The following is an 18,878-nucleotide window of genomic DNA, read 5'->3' as shown; positions in this document are numbered from 1 at the left end:
TTGGAAATCTGTGTTCCATGAATATTATATAAATGTTTTGTGTAATCCCCTTTTGACGATGGTGAGTACGTACTCCTAGATAAAACCAATGTATGATCCAGCAATGATTTGTCCAAGAAGTCCTTTCAATACAGCGTTCAGGCAGGTCTAAAAACGCATCCCCTTTGAAGGTGTTTATATTCCTGAATTGAATCTCCTTTCTTCTCCCCAGCCCCAAACCACACACCTCACAGAACAAATTATTTCATAATCTTTAACGGTTGAATTAGATTTTTTTGAAATGGACATATTGACCGTATTCTACACTAATTACAGTAACTGACTGTTGGAAGATCCTAAACATTGGGAGGTGTGTTTGAGCATCAGCGCCCTGCACTTCAAAGCGTTAGTATATGGGTTAGCATTCGGTGAACCTAGGTACATGTCCTGAGCGCCCAGGCTCTCCAATGCCATTGTGGCCAAAACAAGTGCCCATGTAAAGGGACAGGGGGTAATTGCGGAAGAATCAACTGAGTTGCATTCAGATATTTTCAAGGCAAAGCAGCCTGGGATTTTCCAGGCACTATTGGAAAGGTTCCTTCCATCTACAATATACTGAGAGAAGAAAACGGACCAAGAGAACAAATGCATTGTCCATATATTGTAAGGAGGGAGTCACCTAATCTTCCATTATTTTCAGTGGTTAACAACCACCCAACACTCGTGGATTGCGAAACAGGACACTTAAGCCCGGATGATGTGACTGGTCACAAGTTAAGCTCCATGTATCTGAACAAATTTCACACAAATAGAAGTGATGACCGTGAACTTAGGATTCTGGTGACCTGCTGTGCATTTATTTCAGATCTCCAGCATCTGATTTTACATTTTATATCTACCGCAATAAGTGATTATACATACAGTGCTTGTAAAACATTGGTAATTCTAAAACACAAACCTTTTTAAAATTTTTGTGTCACTATAATGTAGATCAGAAGTTGTATTACAGTAAGACGGAAACTTGCCTCAATGTACTCTGATTTTAAACTGCAGTACAATGATAATAAAGCACTCTGCTTCCTTACCGAGAGGTAGAGTACTCCCTAATGCCTCTCCTTTTCATTTCCTTTTTCAGCAAGAGGACCTGGGTTCTATTCCCCAGCGGGGCAGAACGTCGGGCAAGTTTCATTAGTCCACACGCCTACGTTTACCTGACAGTAATTAGGAACCCGGTTGTTAGTCAATTGGCGGATTGCTTTTGTAGGGGTAATAATCCCTTAAATATATAATTGGTTACTCAATCCATGACTGCTGTGCGCAATTGGCTGCTGCAATTCACCCACAAAATATACAGTCAATTTACTTTACAGCATATTCTATGAAGTGCTTTGAGACATCTCAAAGACATGATTAAGCTCTATATCAAATGCAAGGATTATTATTAATTGCTGACTTCAAAGCATTCTGCGGAATGCCTAAGAGGTCAGAAGTTAGAATTTTTTTTAACTTTATGTATCTCTGGGTTGTTTTGCTTTGAGCAATTGGGCCCAAACTCAATACATTGTATGTGCCAATTTTCAAGCAGACACCTTGGCTACAAGACTGGGAAGTGCTAGATTTGCTGCTCCTGAGAGCAGTTGAGATTTCTTTTTAACAAACAATACAGATTACATTTAAACAGTTGGAAGATGGAAGGAATGTGTTTTGTTGGTATCAGGACTGTGTCGGTGAAATGTTCAACACCATCAAAGGGAATTGTTCTTTCCAATTGAATGGAAATAGGTTGGATGTGATTACTGTATCGTTATCTCAGTCACCAAAAGCACGCTTTGGTCATCTCTTGCTGCAGGAGGTAAGAAGGGTCATTGATTTCCCTCTCCACCTCTCAGTTCCGTTCTTCATGCTCAAATTATCGTTCTCTTCAGACACTTGCTGAGGAGAGCATTCAGTCAATAACTTTCTTCAGCTTTGTGATGTGCGGTAATGATGTGTGGGTTGAACTGCACAACTGTGATGCTCATGTCATCTCTGTACATCCTGGCCAGCTCTTCGGGAAAGCTCAACATTTTGGAAAGACGTGCGTGCTCAACGGCACCAAATTCGTTGCTGCCCAGAGCATGGCGAATCAAATGCGTGGACGAGTTCTGGTCTTCGAAGGCCGAGGAGACGCGAGCTTTTCGCTGCTGGAGGAGACTGTGCAATTGGCCCACGGTGACCTTGTAGCCCGAGATGGAGATTGGCTGTTGGAACCGGATACTGGCGAGGTGCTCGCCTACGACTTGCACCACTTTCTGTCGGTGCATAACGTCCCATAAGCCATCTGTCGCCAATATCAAAAACTTATCTTTGGGCCTTAATTTATGGTATGTCACTTCCGGTTCAGCGGTCAGGTAGGGTGGAGTGTGGTAACTGTCCGGAAACATTTTCAGTAACTCGTTCCCTGTTACCAACTCGGGTCTTAATTCGAGAACTCTTTTCTGAAGCTCGGTGCTCCATTTGAACGTCACGTCTCCAAATGCCCTGAAAGGCATCAGGAGTCCCAGAAGCCGTTCATGCTTGACCACCGTCTTCTCTTCAGATTTCGGATGCTCCGACCGAATCCTTTTCACCTCGTCCGGGTTCTGGGCATTGTGGTCGGTGCTCACGGTGAGGGCAGACCACAACCCATCCTCCTCCTCAACCCCCAGCACTGCCCTGCTGTCCCCGATATTCGCAACATGCAAGTCAATGCCGTCTACGTGGGCAACACAGGCAGTCGCCCCCGACAGGGCTACCTGAAGTGCTGTGTAATTAGCGAATGGATTCCTGGCACCTATTTGAGCCTCCAGTGATATGTCGTTATCGAGCCTTTTGAAGGCATTTATCAGCGCTGACCTGGTGTCCAGCTTCTCACCATTTCCCAAGTCTATGTGTTCCTGCCAATACGTTCTTAAGCTATTAAAGTAGAGCCTTCCAGCCTCTCTACTGACGTAATCATTAGGGTGTTTGTGCCACTGCAAGATTGGTAAAACAGGTCGCTCATTTTCCACTGCATCTTCTATTTCGATCAAGGTTTTCCAGGGCAGCAAGGACACTGCAATGTAATAGAACAACCTCTCACTAACCGCCTGGGCACAGGCACAGCCAGCGTGCCCGTCAAACACTCCTATCAGCATGCCTCTGCTCTGCAGGCAAGAGGCTGCGCTACGCCGATCCTCGATAGGCACGTTAGAGGCTAACTGATTGCTGTCAAGTCCCAGGACTGAGCTGATGTTTTTCCCATCAAATTCGGGCACCTTGAAACCAAACTCATTGGCTTTCAGAATGCTGTTGATCTGAGGGAGTGTGAGCTGGTAGGACTGGGGTTTGGCTCTGTAGCTTCTCGCCAGTCCGCCACTGAAACAGTGGTCCAAAAATGAAAAGGTTTGAGCCTTCCTTCCATTGCGAAGACCTTGCAATGTATGTGACAGAGCACACTGGCTGTACAATCCACGCACATGGCTCCGCCTGGATTTTGCAACGTGAAGAAAGCGAACCATAACATATCCAACCGTCACCATTTCCTTGGAGATATTCAACCTCGATCAAGACTCCATCAGCTTGATTAGAACTGCAGTTGTACTGATTCCTGCATAAAAAAGAAATACCAACATTTGTGAATGGACTCCACATGATGCACTTTGCCCAGCAGCTTTGTTTCTCTGAAGTGTGGCATTTGTTGTTTTTTAACACCTATGATGCTTTTTAGCTCAGAAGGTTATACATTACACATCTAGTCAACCAGCTGTCATGCTGTTATCTAAAAATGGGATAAGGCCATTCACCCCATTGGGCCTGTTACTGCCAGTTTATTTTATCATAGTAGATCTTCTATTCCCGTTTCCCTGTTTTCTCCATTCTACACCTCCAATCCATTACTTTCCTAGTATCTACCTATCCGTGCCATTAAACATCCCGATTGATCCCATCTATACAGTTTTATAGGGCATGCCCTTCATTTTCATTGTCAATGTATAAGAAGTTATACATGAAGGGTATTATATAATGCAAGTTGCTGAGTTATGCATTGACTAGTATTTTAGTTCATTTATCTCTTAGAATCATTCAGGTGTTATAAAAACAGTGTCGGCCTTGTTTTTAATATTATATATAAAAATAATGAATGGGAATATCACACCCGAGCTCAACGCAGAGAGAGAGGTTCAATGTTGGTTTCCTGTATCGCTGATGCTGTTATGTCAGATTTGAATTAAACAAGAGATTTGTGGCATCAGTGACCATGAATACTGTTCTCTCTGCACTTTATACAGTACCTCTTCAGCGCTTTGAGACATCTGGATGATAAGGCGCTAGATCAAATGCAAGGATTATTATTATTGCTAATACTCTTTGCCAGTACCCACCAGTCTTGTCCATCAAGCGTTCAGGTGGTTAACTGTCGCTCGGGTGTCTGCCATACCCAGACTGCAACACATCAATCTGAGCTCCACTGTGTCCAGCCCGAAGGTCAGATTAGGTCAAACTGCTCTCCTATTACGCTCAATGCCGAAATTTCCGCCTTTTCGTGACTCAATGCAGTTTCCCCTTTTGCAAACGTGCTGCTATGTGCATCCGCTGATTTCCGAGCCTGGGGTGGGATTGCAGGGTTAGAGGCTGTCGGTGGGGAAGCTTCGGGAACTCCTCTCCTCGCGGCGGATGCTGCTCGTGGAAGCAAAAGGCCCGAGTCTGGATGATTGACAGACAGGACCCCGGGAGGGGGCGGGGAGGGGTGTGATTGATTGACACACAGACAGACAGACGCGGCAGCCAATCAGACAACGCCATTCGGGTCATTCGGACCGTCGCTTGACGGTCGCTCCGCCAATCCGTTCGCAGGAGGGTGGAACTTCCGTCTATCGTCCCCTAGCAACGGGAGAGCGCCCTCACATATATATATATATATAAATAAAGAGGATGATAAGGAGTTTAACTGTCGGATTCAGATGGAGATTTCACCACAATACCTTCAAATAATACCTCGCGTTTCGTTCCAAACGAGAAACGGGTCAACTCAACCGTTTGACTTCACACCAGCAGCCGGTGTCCGTCAGGACAGGCCCCGCCTCCGGCCCGCGCCGCCCAACACCCGGGGGTTACATCACACACGGTAACGGGGGCTGCTCGGCCGGCCGCCTTTCACCGTTTGTGGGAGGAGAGAAGACGATTATTATTATTATTATTGCTCTCCCATTTTCCCCCCAGAACATTCCAGCACGTCACCCCCGTCCGCCCGCCTTCGCTCGTCACTTCCGTCGTCAGGGTGAAAGGTCACGCGGATGAGCGAGAGGGAGAGAGTGTGAGGGACAGACAGACTCGGGGAGAGAGAAGCTGAGGGGGGGAGAGAGGGAGGGAGACAGAGAGAGAGAGAGGGAGACAGACAGAGGGAGACAGACAGAGGGAGAGAGGGAGACAGACAGAGGGAGAGAGAGGGAGACAGACAGAGAGAGAGGGAGAGAAAGTGAGATTAAGAGATACAGAGTGAGAGAGAGACTGAGAAAGTGACAGAGAGAGAGTGAGACTGAGAGAGAGAGAGTGAGTGAGAAAGAAAGAGAAGTATAGAGAGAGAGAGGATGAGAAAGTGAGACTGGGACACACACACATACGCAGACGCAGACGCAGACATTCAGTCTCTCCTGTGGTTCGGGTGCAGCTCCTGTCGGCCATGTTCCGCCGGAGCATTTTGCGAAACGTTGCCGGGGCCGGAGGGCTGATGCGCAGGAGTCTGGGCACCTCGGCCTCCCTCAGAGCATCTGCTGCTGCCCGGAAAGGTAAGACGCCAAGAACACGGGGAACACCCGGACAGTGCCGCGGTCTCTGCGGGAATCAGGCCGGGAGGGGCTGCCGAGCTTGCCCTGCTGGGCACCAGGAGCTGAGTGGGAAGAGTCCCATCTTCCCAGAGTCTTGTCTGCCCTTCCAATCCACCGATGACTCTCAGGCTGTTCGATTATCAGGGCCCTGGAATCCAGCGGCAGTGTCCGCCTGACTCATTCGGAGCATTCTTGCCTCTGGTTCAGAAAGTTGTGGGTCTGGAGCTCCCGGTCCAGGCAGACACTCCCCGCCTGGTGCTGCACGACACACACCACTTTTGTTTCTAATTGATCTCACTCTGCAAAGCGCTTCAAGAATGTTTTGTGATTCGAGAGTGCTGTTTAGATGCTGTTTACCAGCCCTGGCTTTCGCTTGGACTCGCGCTCAGACAGACAGCAACAACAACTTGCGATTTATGTAGCGCCCTCCACTCCGGACAGAGTCTCAGAGCGCTTCACGGTAACGGATCCCAGGACCGAGCCGGGTGGGGGGTGGGGGGGAAGGTGACCAAAGGCGCGGTCGAAGAGAAAGGTCTTCAGCCGAGACCTGAAAATAGGAAGAGAGGGGCCGAGGCGAAGAGAGTGAGGAAGGGAATTCCAGAGCCTCGGGGCATAGTGGCTGAAGGCACGGCCGCCGAGGGTGGAGCGGAGGATTCGGGGGACAAGAAGGAGGCCAGACCCGGAGGAATGAAGGCAACGGGCACTGTTTTGAGAAGATAGGAGGTCAGAGCGGTAGGGGCTGTGCAGAGGAGTGGAGGGATTTGAATACAAGGGTGAGGATCTTGAAGTCGACCATGTGAAAGTATTGATTATTATTATTAACTCCTTCTCAATACATTTTGTATTCCCAGCTGGTAAGCTAAAGAACGAAGAAACTGATAATGCAACTCAACCTCTGTACCTGGATTTCCAGGCCACAACGCCAATGGTGAGTAAAATTAAACTGCCAATAAATTACCCTGATTTCCTTTCCTGCCACATCAACCTGGCAGTGTCGGCCTGGTTCAGTCGACAGCATTCTTGCCTCTGGTTTTGGATTCAGAGCCCGAATGTTGAGTCTTAGAGCTCGCAGACCAGGCTGGCACTCTAACATAGAGTTGCTGTGGGGGGAATCTCATCTCACTGTTCAGGTGGATATTAAAGATTCTGTGACACTATTTAAAGAAAAAGAGAAAGAGTTTTCTCTTGGTGTCCTGGCCAACAATCTTCCAAAAGCTATTTGCCATCATATATTTATGCACGTGTATTTCAGCCCCTGTTGGCATTTACTTTTAATATTTTAATATTTGTATAACTTCAACGCAGGATCCTAGAGTTTTGGATGCAATGCTTCCTTACCTTCTCAGCTGCTTTGGGAACCCCCATTCCAGAACCCATGCTTATGGGTGGGAGAGTGAAGCAGCGGTGGAGAAAGCAAGAAAGGTAAACGACCTGCTTCACAGCTTAGACCTCCTTAAACCAGATTTAGATCCTGTTGGAGGGAGCGGCACCTTTACTGAGTGACCATCGATTGTCTTTGTCAGAAGGTTGTAATACTATAATAATAATCCTTGCATTTGATATAGCGCTTTTCACATCTTCGAGACGTCTCAAAGCACTTCACAGGATATACTGTAAAGTGAATTGACTGTATATTTGTGGGTGAATAATAATGAACTCCTCTCTACAAAATACGGTGGATGCTTCCTATATGTTTTGGGGATTATAGGGATGTAAAAGGCTGCCTAGGCAGAGTTACAAGGATCTCTATGATGAGATTCATTCAGTGACTTATTGCAGAGTTATGAAACAAGTGCTCTGTGATTATGCAAGTGTGGGACTACAGCTATACAAAGTACAGTAACTTCCCTTTATAGTAAAATCCTATGAAAGGCGCTATATCAAATGCAAGGATTATTAGTATTATTATTGTAAGTGTGGGACTGCGATTGCTTACATGTACATCTATATCTTGTTTAATTACTACTTGTCCTTTGCTGGAGAAATCTTTCTGTGGCCTTATTTTAGTCGGAATATGTAGGTGCTTTGGAATAGGGCCAGTTGATTTATTTGTGCGGAGTCAGTTGTTTTCTATTTGGTTACGAAATACAAATATTTAAGCTCTTTCCTGGGGCATGGTGAAGACCAAGAGGGCTGATCTGAGTTGCCGCTATTTATTACTATAAATCAGAAAAACCCATTCCCCTTTGAGGGTCTCTCACGCCCGTTTTTTCAGCGTCTCCAAATCTTGGCCTATTTTCCTCAGCCTTTGTTAGGGAGGAGTTCCTGGGCTACACTAATGATATGCAGTGATGAGCTGGCAGACTGGGGGTATGGGAGGGGTCCTGCAGAGGTCCCTGTCTTCATGCTTTTTACAGTCCTGTTAGGAGTGTCTGATGTTTGCCTGATGGTGAAGACCGGTCTGGCTATCAGGCTTGTACCCTGGGGCCAGAGCTGCCTAAAGTCTCAGACTGTCCAGTGTGCGCACTTCAAACATTTACTCAGTTCAATCATCGCAAGTTGCATTGAAAACAAAATCCTATGCAATATTCCTCCCTCACCCCAATTCACCAAAATGCAGGTCGATGGCCCTGCTGTTTGTAGGACGCTGGGTGTACAGGTTTGCTCTTTAATAACATAAGGTTCTTTATTGCATGTACTCCAACTGTGAGGAAATGCTGGACTTACTCAAATCTAAAATCGAGGGGATATGTTCAGCCACCTCAGCCCCGTCCACATCATCTCTCCCTCATGACCCACCCCCCACCCATCCCCCCCTATACACCTTCGACCCTATCTCTCCCTCCTCCCTCACCAGGACTGTCCGCAAACTCAAACCCACCACCTGTTTCCTCGATCCCATCCCCACCTCTCTTCGTCTCCCAGCTCCACCTTTTGACCGCTCTCCAGTCCAACGTCATCAACCTCTCCTTGTCCACCGGTTCAGTTCCCACCCCCCTAAAAACAGCCATCATCACTCCCATCTTGAAAAAACCTTCCCCGGATCTATCCCTCCTCTCCAGCTACCGCCCCATCTCTAACCTCCCATTCCTCTCCAAGGTCCTGGAACGAGTCGTTACGTCTCAGCTCCACTCCTTTCTCTCTCGCCATTCCCTCTTTGAACCCCTCCAATCCGACTTCTGCCCTCCCCACAGCCCTGGTCAAAGTCACTAATGATATTCTGAACATCTGTGATCAGGGCTCCCTCTGCCTCCTTATCCTCCTCGACCTCTCTGCCGCCTTCGACACTGTTGACCACTCCATCCTCATACACCGCCTCTCCTCTTTACTCAATCTTCACGGACCTGCCCTTGCCTGGTTCGATTCCTACCTCTCTCACCATCTCCACTTTGTTGCCTCTTAAAGGTTTCTCCTCCAACTCCCGCACTGTCACGTCTGGCATCCCCCAGGGCTCTGTCCTTGGCCCCCTCCTCTTTAATATCTATATGCTCCCCCTCGGGGACATCATTCGCAGACATGGGGTCAACTTCCACATGTATGCGAGTGACACCCAACTCTTATCTTTCTACCTCCACCCTCTTCTACCTGTCGGACATCAAGTCCTGGATGAGGGCAGATTTCCTATAGTTTAATGTGAACAAGACTGAGGCCCTCCTGATTGGCTCTCACCAGCGCCTCAGCACCTCAGACTCTGGCAGCATCAACCTCCATGGTTGCACACTACAACTCACCAAACCAGTGCTCTGGGATGCTCACCTGCATGAGGGGCTCTATATCAATGGAAGTTGTTGTTGTTGCACCTCAGGCTCTGGCAGCATCAGCAAACTTCAACTCACCGCCAGTCAGGAACCTCGGTGTCTTGTTCGACCCTCAACTGTCTTTTCTTCCCCACATCCGAGCCATGACCCGCTCTGCCTTCCCTCACCTCCGTAACATCGCCCAACTCCGCCACTGCCTCACCCCTCAGGCGCTGAAACTCTTATTTATGCCTTCATCACCTCCAGGCTCGACTATGCAAACGCCCTGCGTGTCGGCCTTCCCAACTCCTCCCTCCACAGTCTGCAGATAATCCAGACCTCTGCAGCCCGTGTCCTCTCCCGCACCAAACTCTGTGACCCCATCTCCCCCACTCCCGCCCGACTCCATTGGCTCTTTATCCTTCAGAGGATCCAGTTCAAGATCCTGGTCCTCACATACAAAGCCCTCCATGGCCTCACCCCACCCTACCTCTGCGACCTCCTAACTCCCTACCAACCCGTCTGTTCCCTCCGCTCAGCCGGCTCTGGCCTGCTTCACGTGTCCCGACCCACTCACTCCACCATTGGCGGGAGAGCCTTCAGCCACTCTGCCCCCAACCTCTGGAATTCCATTCCCCAGTCACTCCGCCTCGCCCCCTCCTTAGCCTCCTTCAAGTCCCGCCTCAAGACCCTCCTCTTCGACCATGCCATCGGCCGCCCCCCTTCCCCTCCCCTTCCTTCTCCCCCCCCGACCCTAGCTCGGGTCTGAAATGCTGTGCACTGTCCAGTGCCTTGGGACGTCCTCCCAACGTGAAAGGCGCTATACAAATGTAATCTTGTTGTTGTTGTTGTACTTTAGCTTACAGAAAATCAACGTGTGTCTGCGAGGCTCACGTGTTTTTGTTTTCTCCCCATCATTTGTTAACACAGCAAATAGCAAGTGTCATAGGAGCCGATCATAGAGAAATCATCTTCACCAGCGGCGCTACCGAGTCCAACAATATTGCCATCAAGGTAAATTTGTCATCGGTACTCCCGGTAAATTGGTCCTCACCTCATTTGTGGGACTTCAGTGTGTGCAAAACAGCTGTTGCTTCTGCCTACAAATACACGGTCACTACACTTGAGGGTGATTGCAGTGAAGCACCTTGAGATGTTATAAAAGTTCTCTGTGGCTTTCCCTGATCAGCTGGGGTTCTGCTCTCTGCAGAAATGGCATGCAATTAGTAATACATCGGGGAGCTATCTCGAATCTCACTGTTGTTTTTACATTATAAAGTGACTCTCTTGTGATAAATATAAATTGCTGCAACCTGCTCATACTTGAAGCCTCGCATTTAATTATGTAATTAATGGAGGAGTTTACTCATGTACACTGGTTCCTTATTGGGCATTGCACTCCTGTTATAAAACTCCTAATTCTCAGGTTTTAATGTTTTTCCACTGTTTACTGTTTCTTCTCCCCCCCCCACCACCACCCCGCCCACCCCCACTGTCTCTGGTCTCAGGGTGTTGGAAGGTTTTACAAAGCCAAAAAGAAGCACATCATCACAACCCAAACAGAACACAAGTGTGTGCTGGATTCGTGCCGGGCACTGGAGGCTGAAGGTTTCCAGATCACCTACCTACCAGTGAAAAATAACGGACTTGTGGATTTGAAGGTAAGTTTACTGACATCACATATCCAACCTGCACCAGATCTGAAACTGGTGACTTTCACAGACTAAAACGTCTGGAGAGTTTTTCTTCAGTAAAAGCATCTGTTCACTGCTGTGAGGTGCTGTTAAGAGCAAATCACTTGTTTTCTGACTAAACTCATAGGCTGACACTCCAGTGCGGGGCTTATTGGGAGCGCTGCAAAGTCAGATGTGCCGTCCTTCAGTTGAGATGCTAAACTGAGGTCCATTCTGTCTGTTCAGGTAGACATTAAAGAACCCATGGCGCTATTTGAACAGAGAAGGGAGTTTCCTGGCTGACAATCCCCCAAGTAAAATTGGCCATTCACTGGCTGTTTGTGGGGGTGTTGCTGTGCACATATTGGCTGCTGCATTCACCTACAAGGTACCCAGTCACTGCACGTTTCAATATTTTACGTGAAGAGCTTTGAGACGTCCTCCTGACATGAAAGGCGCTGTATCAAATGTAGGAATTATAGTAAACGCCTCGTAACTCGACTCTGGCTTAACTTGTCACAACCACTTAAGTGATCACACTGTCCCTATCCCAGCCACATTTATTTATGTATTTAGACATATACCTAACTTTCTGAATAACTCGTTACCGAGCCCTTTCCCCTGGAGTGACGAGCTATCAGGAGTTTACTGTGGTGTTGTTAATAATTCACCCAGTGGTTTCTTGTAATTCCTCCCCCATTAGGAGCTGGAGAAAGCGATTCAGCCGGACACCAGTTTGGTGTCAATCATGAGCGTGAACAATGAAATCGGAGTCATTCAGCCCATAAGGGAGATAGGTAAGTGGGTGCAATCTGATTGGGAGAAGTTATTAATATAGGTTCATGAGCATGTGAAAGCTGGATCAGTTTAGAGGATAGTGTCACACCAATCGCGAACCCGGGTTCTTCTAGTAGTTAAATTTTTCTTGATCGGCACGCTTCCTGTTTGCCCTTCTCTCTGCTTTGCTGAGAGCTCAGGCGAGAGCGAGAATGGGTCAGGAATGTCAGTCTCTTTATCTGTATGTTTGTGCGCGTGTGTCTCTTGCAGGTCACATGTGCCAGGCACATAAGGTCTTCTTCCACACGGACTCTGCTCAGGCTGTTGGGAAAATCCCCTTGGATGTGAATGACATGAAGATTGATCTGATGTCTATCAGCGGGCACAAAATCTATGGGCCTAAAGGTAAAACTTCATCCATTAACCCCCCTACCCCCACTTCAAACCCCTCCTGTTTCCTAGGAGTCCTGTAGCATAGTGGTTGGAGTGTGAGGGCCCGGGTTCAATTCCCAGGTGGGGCGAAAACTTAGCCAACTTTCCTTACGCCACACGCCTGTTTACCTAACAGTAAGTAGGAATGTGGTTGTTAAGTCAATTGCTGATGGCTTCTCGGGCGTAATAAAAAAATAAGAAGAATTTGGTCACTCAATCCCCGATTGAGACCCTGTTGTTATAATAATAATAATAATAATCCTTGCATTTGATATAGCTCTTTTCACGTCTTCTAGATGTCTCAAAGCACTTCACAGAATATACTGTAAAGTGAATTGACTGTATATTTGTGGGCAAATGCGGCAGCCAATTGCGCACAGCAATGTCCCACAAACAGTCGTAGATTGAAAATGACCAATTTATTATTGGTTTTGGAGGGATTATTATTAGGCTCTGTGTGGAGTAAGGAAACTTGCCCAAGGTTTCGCCCTCTGCCGGGAATCAAACCAAGGTCTCTCGCTTGCAAAGCGAGTGCTCTAACCACTGAGCTACAGGGCTCCACAACATTGTACTTATTGTACTTATTCCAATTGTACTTATTCAAAATTTACTGTGTTTGTAATTATCTCTCCCTTCTCACAATGTCTGCTCTGCGCGCTGAGTGGGCAGGTGACATTTCTAAATGCAGTGCACTGAGCCTGTGGACTACAAACAGCAGCACGGACTAGTTGGGCTGAATGGTCTGTTTCCATGCTGTACAAGGTGTCTGCAAAGTCCTTTTTTTTGTCTACATTCCACTGACCAACAACTGAAACTATGGAAGAATGATGATGATTGTATTTAGAAGTACTTAATTGTATTCTGTGCAAATGTTTAACTATTTATACATGCAGAAGATCTGTGTGTGTGTGTGTGAGAGTGAGCACCATCATTTTCATGGCGGGGGGGCGGTAAGGAAGACTTTGTGGACACCCTGTACATCCTGTGTAAATCTACATAATAGGTTTAAACAACAAAAACAAATTGCATTTGTATAGCGCCTTTCACGTCAGGAGGACGTCCCAAGACGCTAGACAGTCCGGGATCCGCACCCGAGCTGGTGTTTGGGATCAGGAGGGGTGGAGGGCGGGGAGGATAGGGGTAAGAGGGTGACCGAAGGCATGATTGAAGAGGAGGGTCTTTAGGAGGCAAGTGAGGGGGATGGGGAGGGTTGGGGGTGGGGGGTTGCGAGGTGATGGGACTGTGGGATGGAGTTTTGTCTTAAAACGTTTTCCTTGCTCGCTAGGCGTGGGGGCCCTCTTTGTCCGCCGGCGGCCTCGTGTGCGGGTGGAGGCGGTGCAGAGTGGTGGGGGTCAGGAGCGAGGTCTTCGCTCAGGCACCGTGCCCACCCCACTGGTGGTTGGGATGGGGGCAGCGTGCGAGATAGCGCAGCAGGACATGGAGGTAAGTCAAATATCCAAGCAGGTCTGACCCAGAGCGTGCCCTCCACCCAGTTCCGCTGATCTCAATCTAAATTCTCCCAGAGTTTAGATTGACATCAGCGGAATTGGGGAGAGTTTTGGAGGGATAATAATATATAATAATAATAATCCTTGCATTTGATATAGAACCATATTACGTCTTTGAGACATCTCGAAGGGCTTTGCAGAATATACTGTAATGTGAATTGATTGAATATTTTGTGGACTGTACATATATAATAATATCAATAGTAAATTGGTCACTCAATCCATGACTGTTTGTGGGACACTGCTGTGCACAATTGGCTGTCGCGTTTCGCCCACAAAAATATACAGTTAATACATAGAAACATGGGTAGGCTATTCAGGCCCTCAAGCCTGTTCCGGCTTTTTATAAGATCATGGCTGATCTGTAACTTAAGTCCAATTACCCACCCTTTCCCCATATCCCGTAATATCCTGACCTAACAAAGATCTACCTCCGTGTTGAGGATTCATTTTACAGTATATTCTGTGAGGCGCTTTAAGATGTCTCCAAGTCGTGATAATTGCTGTTTTGGCAATACAAATTTAGCTGTTGTTGCTTTACTCTTGCACTTCTCCATTCATAAGTCTTATTCATGTTGGCTATTTTTGATAGTTTAATCCGTATAGGTTTAGCTATTTTTGATTCTTCAAAGTTAAATAAATTTCTGTACATTACATCAAAGATGTTTTTCATCAGAGGCTTTGGTTCATGTTTGTCTCATGTATGTTAATTATACAGTAGAATTGTTCATGAGGGAACCAGGCACACTTAAATAAAATAAAGTAAAATAAAAATATTAAGGGACGTAGAGTAAGAGCTGGAAAGTGGGATTGATTTTTAAAAAAAACGCTGGAGAAATAGGTACTTGGTGATGTGGATACTAACAGTTCCCATTGACCCGAAACATGCTGCTGTGAAGCTTTGATATTCAGAGTTGTTACGATGTGGAATGCACTGCCTGAAAGCACAGGGGAAGCAGATTCAATGGTGGGTTTCGAAAGGGAATCAGATAGGGATTTGAAAAGGAAAAATTTGCAGTGCTGTGGAGGTAAGAGAAGGGGAGTGGGATATGTTTCTAAGAGCTGGCACAGGCACGATGGGCCAAATGGCCTTCTTTTGTGCTGTAATATTCTATGAGAGCAGACGGTCGGGGCTTGGGATCTGAATGGACAGCGGCCACATTGCAGTAACAGACTGTAGCTCACTGCCCTTTACAGTGCGTTTGTCTCCCTGCTGCCGCAGTCCTGCCATTTCGTAGGTGCGGTAGATAAAACCCCGCATTTGTGGTGTGTAAAGTTCAGTGTGTGTTTCCCCAGTACGACCACAAGCACGTGTCCGTCTTAGCCAAGCGCTTGGTGTCTCAGATCATGGATGCGGTTCCTAACGTGTTCCTGAACGGGGATTCCGAAAAGAAGTATCCAGGTAAAGTGAGTGGCCACCCAGCCTCGCTGGCCCCAGATTCCAAAACCCCCAGTGGGGTGGGGGGCAACATGCAGTCTGTGAATTGATGGTTATCACATAGAATAATAATAATAATCCTTGCATTTGATACAGAGCTTATCACATCTTGCAGACATCTCAAAGCGCTTCACAGACTATACTGTAAAGTATAGTGACTGTACATTTTGTGGCCGAAACGTGGCAGCCAATTGCACACAACAGCGTCCCACAGCAGTTCGAATAACATAATATATGTGTATGTATAAATATATAAATATATATAACACATGGTTAAAAAATGCAATGGAAACCTTAATTTACAACACGATTAGCAGTGACACCCCCTTTCAGCTCCCTTCACCCCCCCCCCCCCGCCCATACACACACACACACACACACACGCGCTCACTAGATTTTGGGTCATTGGGTTGACCTCTCAATCGCAGTTGGTCACCTTCGCTCACTCTAGAAGCCGTCATCTCTTGTTCTGGCCACCCGCAATCTGTTCCCATTTCAGCCACACTGCACGGAACTCGATCAGTCTCTGGTCTGGCAGGGATTATTCTTTGCCCCTTTCAGTACCAGCCATAGTTCAGGACTGTATGTCGTTCTTGATCTGTAACTGTGATTTCTGCACCTGATCACTGCACCATGCTGTGTCTGTGTGTCAGGGAGTCTTTAGACACGTGTAAATACCTCAGCGGGAAACAGGATTCCTACTTTCTCACTAGAGATGTTCCGAATTGCATCTGTGTTGAATTTTTTTTTGTTACCTCAATCGTTTTCTGACACCAGTTCTCTCTCTCTCTCTCTCCTCTCTCTCTGTACCTGATTTCCGCAGGCTGTATTAACCTGTCATTTGCATACGTGGAGGGAGAGAGCCTGCTCATGGCTTTGAAAGATGTGGCGCTCTCTTCAGGGAGGTGAGAAGGCAATGTTTTCAAAGTCCGCGTTGTTACTACTAAACAGTAATGAATAACAAATTTAATTTGAGTGAGTGTCCACAGTTATCTGATGTGTGTACGTGTCCTGTCGTGTTGTGTTTCAGTGCCTGTACGTCTGCCTCCCTGGAGCCGTCGTATGTTCTGCGCGCTATCGGTGCCGACGAGGACCTGGCTCACTCCTCCATCAGGTATTGTACAATGCAGAGCAGTCCTGTAGCTCAGTGGTTAGAGCACTCGCCTTGCAAGCAAGAGGGCCTGGGTTTGATTCCCGGCAGAGCGAAACCTTAGGCAAGTTTCCTTACTCCACACGCCTCTGTTTACGCAGCAGTTAGCAGGAACCGGGGTGTTAGTCAATTAGCGAATCGTTTTTTTGGAGGTAATAATCCCTTCAAAGAAAAAAATAATACATTGCACCTCCCTCAGAGAATCTGATGATCTTAAAGCACAGACAGAGGCCATTTGACCCATCGTATCTCTCCAAGGTCTCTTTTAAGAGCTACCCATTCAGTCCTATCTATTGAGTGATCTCATGCCTAGAGGAGCACGAGAATTGGTGATGAATTATTGTCTATTCTTGACACTGGGGATTCAGTTACACTGATTTCCTCCAGTTTACAGACATCACTTAGTTTTGAATAGCTGTGGTACGACTCCCCACTCCCAGGCGCTCTCTCTCTCTCTCTCTCTCTCTCCCCTTCACCATGGTCCAACCTTTTTAATGTGATTTTTTTTGTCTCTTCCCTGGGGTTCAGTCTTTATTAGATTCTCCAGATTCTTTTCCTCACTCTCTCCCTTTATTAAATCACCTTATTAAGGTGTTTCTGGCCTGTTAACTCTGGCTGCTCTCCGCTGTGCTCGCAGGTTTGGAATCGGCCGTTTTACGACAGAGGAGGAGGTGGACTACACTGTGGCGAGGTGCATCGAGCACGTGAAGAGGCTCCGGGAGATGAGGTACGCTGTTTATACTGACAGTGATGGGGCATGGGTTTCACTGTAAATGGCATCCATGGTTTTAACATCATATCAACCTGTCCACGCCCCCCCCCCCGCTCAGCAGGTCCAAATCCCTGACTGTCCAGCGTCTTGGGATGTCCTCCCGACGTGAAAGGCGCCGTCTATATGCAATTTGCTGTTGTTGTATACTTAGCAAATGGGTGCCACAGAAATAGTGGTTGAAACGTGAAGAACAGGTGGTTGTGGATGGGGCGAGATCAGACAGGTTGAAGGGCCTTCTTAATCCCAACTGCTCTTGTGGCCTCTGTAACATCACATTTGAGTCCGTTCATTTCCTCATCTATAACAACAGCAGCAGCAAATGACATTTATATAGCGCTTCTCACGTCCCAAGGCGCTAGTCAGTTAGGGACTTGGAACCCGAGCTGGGGGTTGCGATCAGGAGAGGTGGAGGGCAGGGGTTGGAGGGTGATTGAAAGCCCAGTCAAAGAGGAGGGTCGAGACTAAGGAATATAACCCACCTCTCCTCATGGCTAAAGTGTAACTTTTGTCCTTTTTTTCCTTGTCATAGTCCACTCTGGGAGATGGTGCAAGAGGGGATCGACCTGAAGACCATTAAGTGGAGTCAGCATTAGGGCACGTATTGCTATCCGTGTCTGGGGAACAGCCAGTGAAAACCCACTTCCACGCTGCAATATTTATTTAGTTACAATGCACAATGGATTTGGGGTGAGTTTCAGAGAGACGTGACTTCCCTCATCTCTGTGTTTACAGAGTACGGGAGGGTGTTGTCCCTTAAAATAAAAAAAAGATGGGGACGTTACAGACTATGCTGCTGGAGCTTGCTCAGTTGTATGCCTTAAGTTGGTGGGGTGCCCTGAAGCAATTAGGTGAGACCTTTTACAGTGATGTTACAGCACCAGGTTTGTAGATTAGTCGAGGTACAGTCTTATAAGAGCCACACTTGTTCACTGGATCATACAGTAACTCGATGCTAAGGGTTCAATGTGCCTTAGTTCCTTTGCTATTTCCCTCAGTTTTTTTTTGCTTTCCTAGTTTGAAGACAGTGGCTTGCGTGAAACGAGCTGTGTTTAACAGGAATGCTTGCAATAGTTTCCTTTCCGTGTCAATTGTTGCCTTCGCCACCATTCCCATTCAACAGGAGTCCTTGTGCAACAAGTCTGTGGAAGTGTTAACATTGTTCATTCTCTTTCTTTTCCTCTCTTGATCTCTCTTTCACTTTTTTCTCTCAATGCTTTGACTTAGGTGGTGAGATGGTTGCAATCACTTGAGGTTTTTCCTCTCGTGTATTGAAAACAAAAAAGCTGATAAAATACTATCAGCTGGAGTCTCAACTACTTCTTAACAAGAACCTCAGCAAAGTCCTGTGCATGCCAATAAACTGGATTGTGTAAATCCCTCTCTTTTTCCTCTTGCCTTCCAAAGATGTAAAGCTGCTTGTTCCACTTGAATTGGCTCCGCTGTAGGTTTCTGTCACTACTGGGATTGCATTGGAATTTTTTTTCTGTTTGATACAAATAGAGAAACATATCAATACGCACAATAGGATCCTGTATTTTATGTGTCTGGGTTTTATATGAACCCAGTGAAATATGTTGATGTACTACTTTGGTGATATTTCATACTTTGTATTTGATGTTTATTTCAAACTTGTATTGAGGCTTTATT

The 18,878-nt window shown here is 46.9% G+C and overlaps 2 protein-coding genes across 5 annotated transcripts; one reads left to right on the top strand and one right to left on the bottom strand.

Annotated features, from left to right (window-relative positions):
* Positions 1-1,379: 1,379 nt before the first annotated feature.
* On the bottom strand, positions 1,380-5,071 carry si:ch211-15p9.2 (uncharacterized protein LOC562650 homolog). 4 transcript variants are annotated; one of them, XM_042341983.1, is made up of 3 exons: positions 4,962-5,071; positions 4,362-4,585; positions 1,380-3,586 (listed from the first exon to the last, which is right to left on the bottom strand). In XM_042341983.1, exon 3 carries the CDS (start codon positions 3,516-3,518, stop codon positions 1,929-1,931), a length of 1,590 nt encoding a protein of 529 aa, XP_042197917.1. In that variant the 5' UTR covers positions 3,519-3,586; positions 4,362-4,585; positions 4,962-5,071; the 3' UTR covers positions 1,380-1,928. The 4 variants fall into 4 exon arrangements, with proteins under 4 accessions (XP_042197917.1, XP_007906876.1, XP_042197918.1 ...); XM_007908685.2 differs by having other exon boundaries at positions 4,975-5,071; XM_042341984.1 differs by lacking the exon at positions 4,362-4,585.
* A 415-nt stretch (positions 5,072-5,486) lies between these two features.
* On the top strand, positions 5,487-17,986 carry nfs1 (NFS1 cysteine desulfurase). The gene is given in 13 exon segments (NM_001292664.1): positions 5,487-5,765; positions 6,656-6,732; positions 7,110-7,226; positions 10,412-10,495; positions 10,990-11,142; positions 11,858-11,951; positions 12,202-12,336; positions 13,649-13,806; positions 15,168-15,273; positions 16,133-16,214; positions 16,340-16,423; positions 17,097-17,186; positions 17,761-17,986. Coding segments are annotated over 13 exon segments (1,350 nt in total). The 5' UTR covers positions 5,487-5,659; the 3' UTR covers positions 17,825-17,986.
* The last annotated feature ends 892 nt before the right edge of the window (positions 17,987-18,878 follow it).

The sequence above is a fragment of the Callorhinchus milii genome, unplaced genomic scaffold, assembly GCF_018977255.1.
Source record: "Callorhinchus milii isolate IMCB2004 unplaced genomic scaffold, IMCB_Cmil_1.0 Scaffold18, whole genome shotgun sequence".
NCBI lineage: Eukaryota > Metazoa > Chordata > Chondrichthyes > Chimaeriformes > Callorhinchidae > Callorhinchus > Callorhinchus milii.
The sequence above is the reverse complement of the archived record's forward strand: the minus strand, read 5'-3'. Positions and strand labels throughout refer to the sequence as shown.

Coding starts and splice junctions, on each gene's coding strand:
- si:ch211-15p9.2 (XM_042341983.1), bottom strand. CDS start 3,518: ATGGTGACGGTTGGATATGTTATGGTTCGCTTTCTTCACGTTGCAAAA.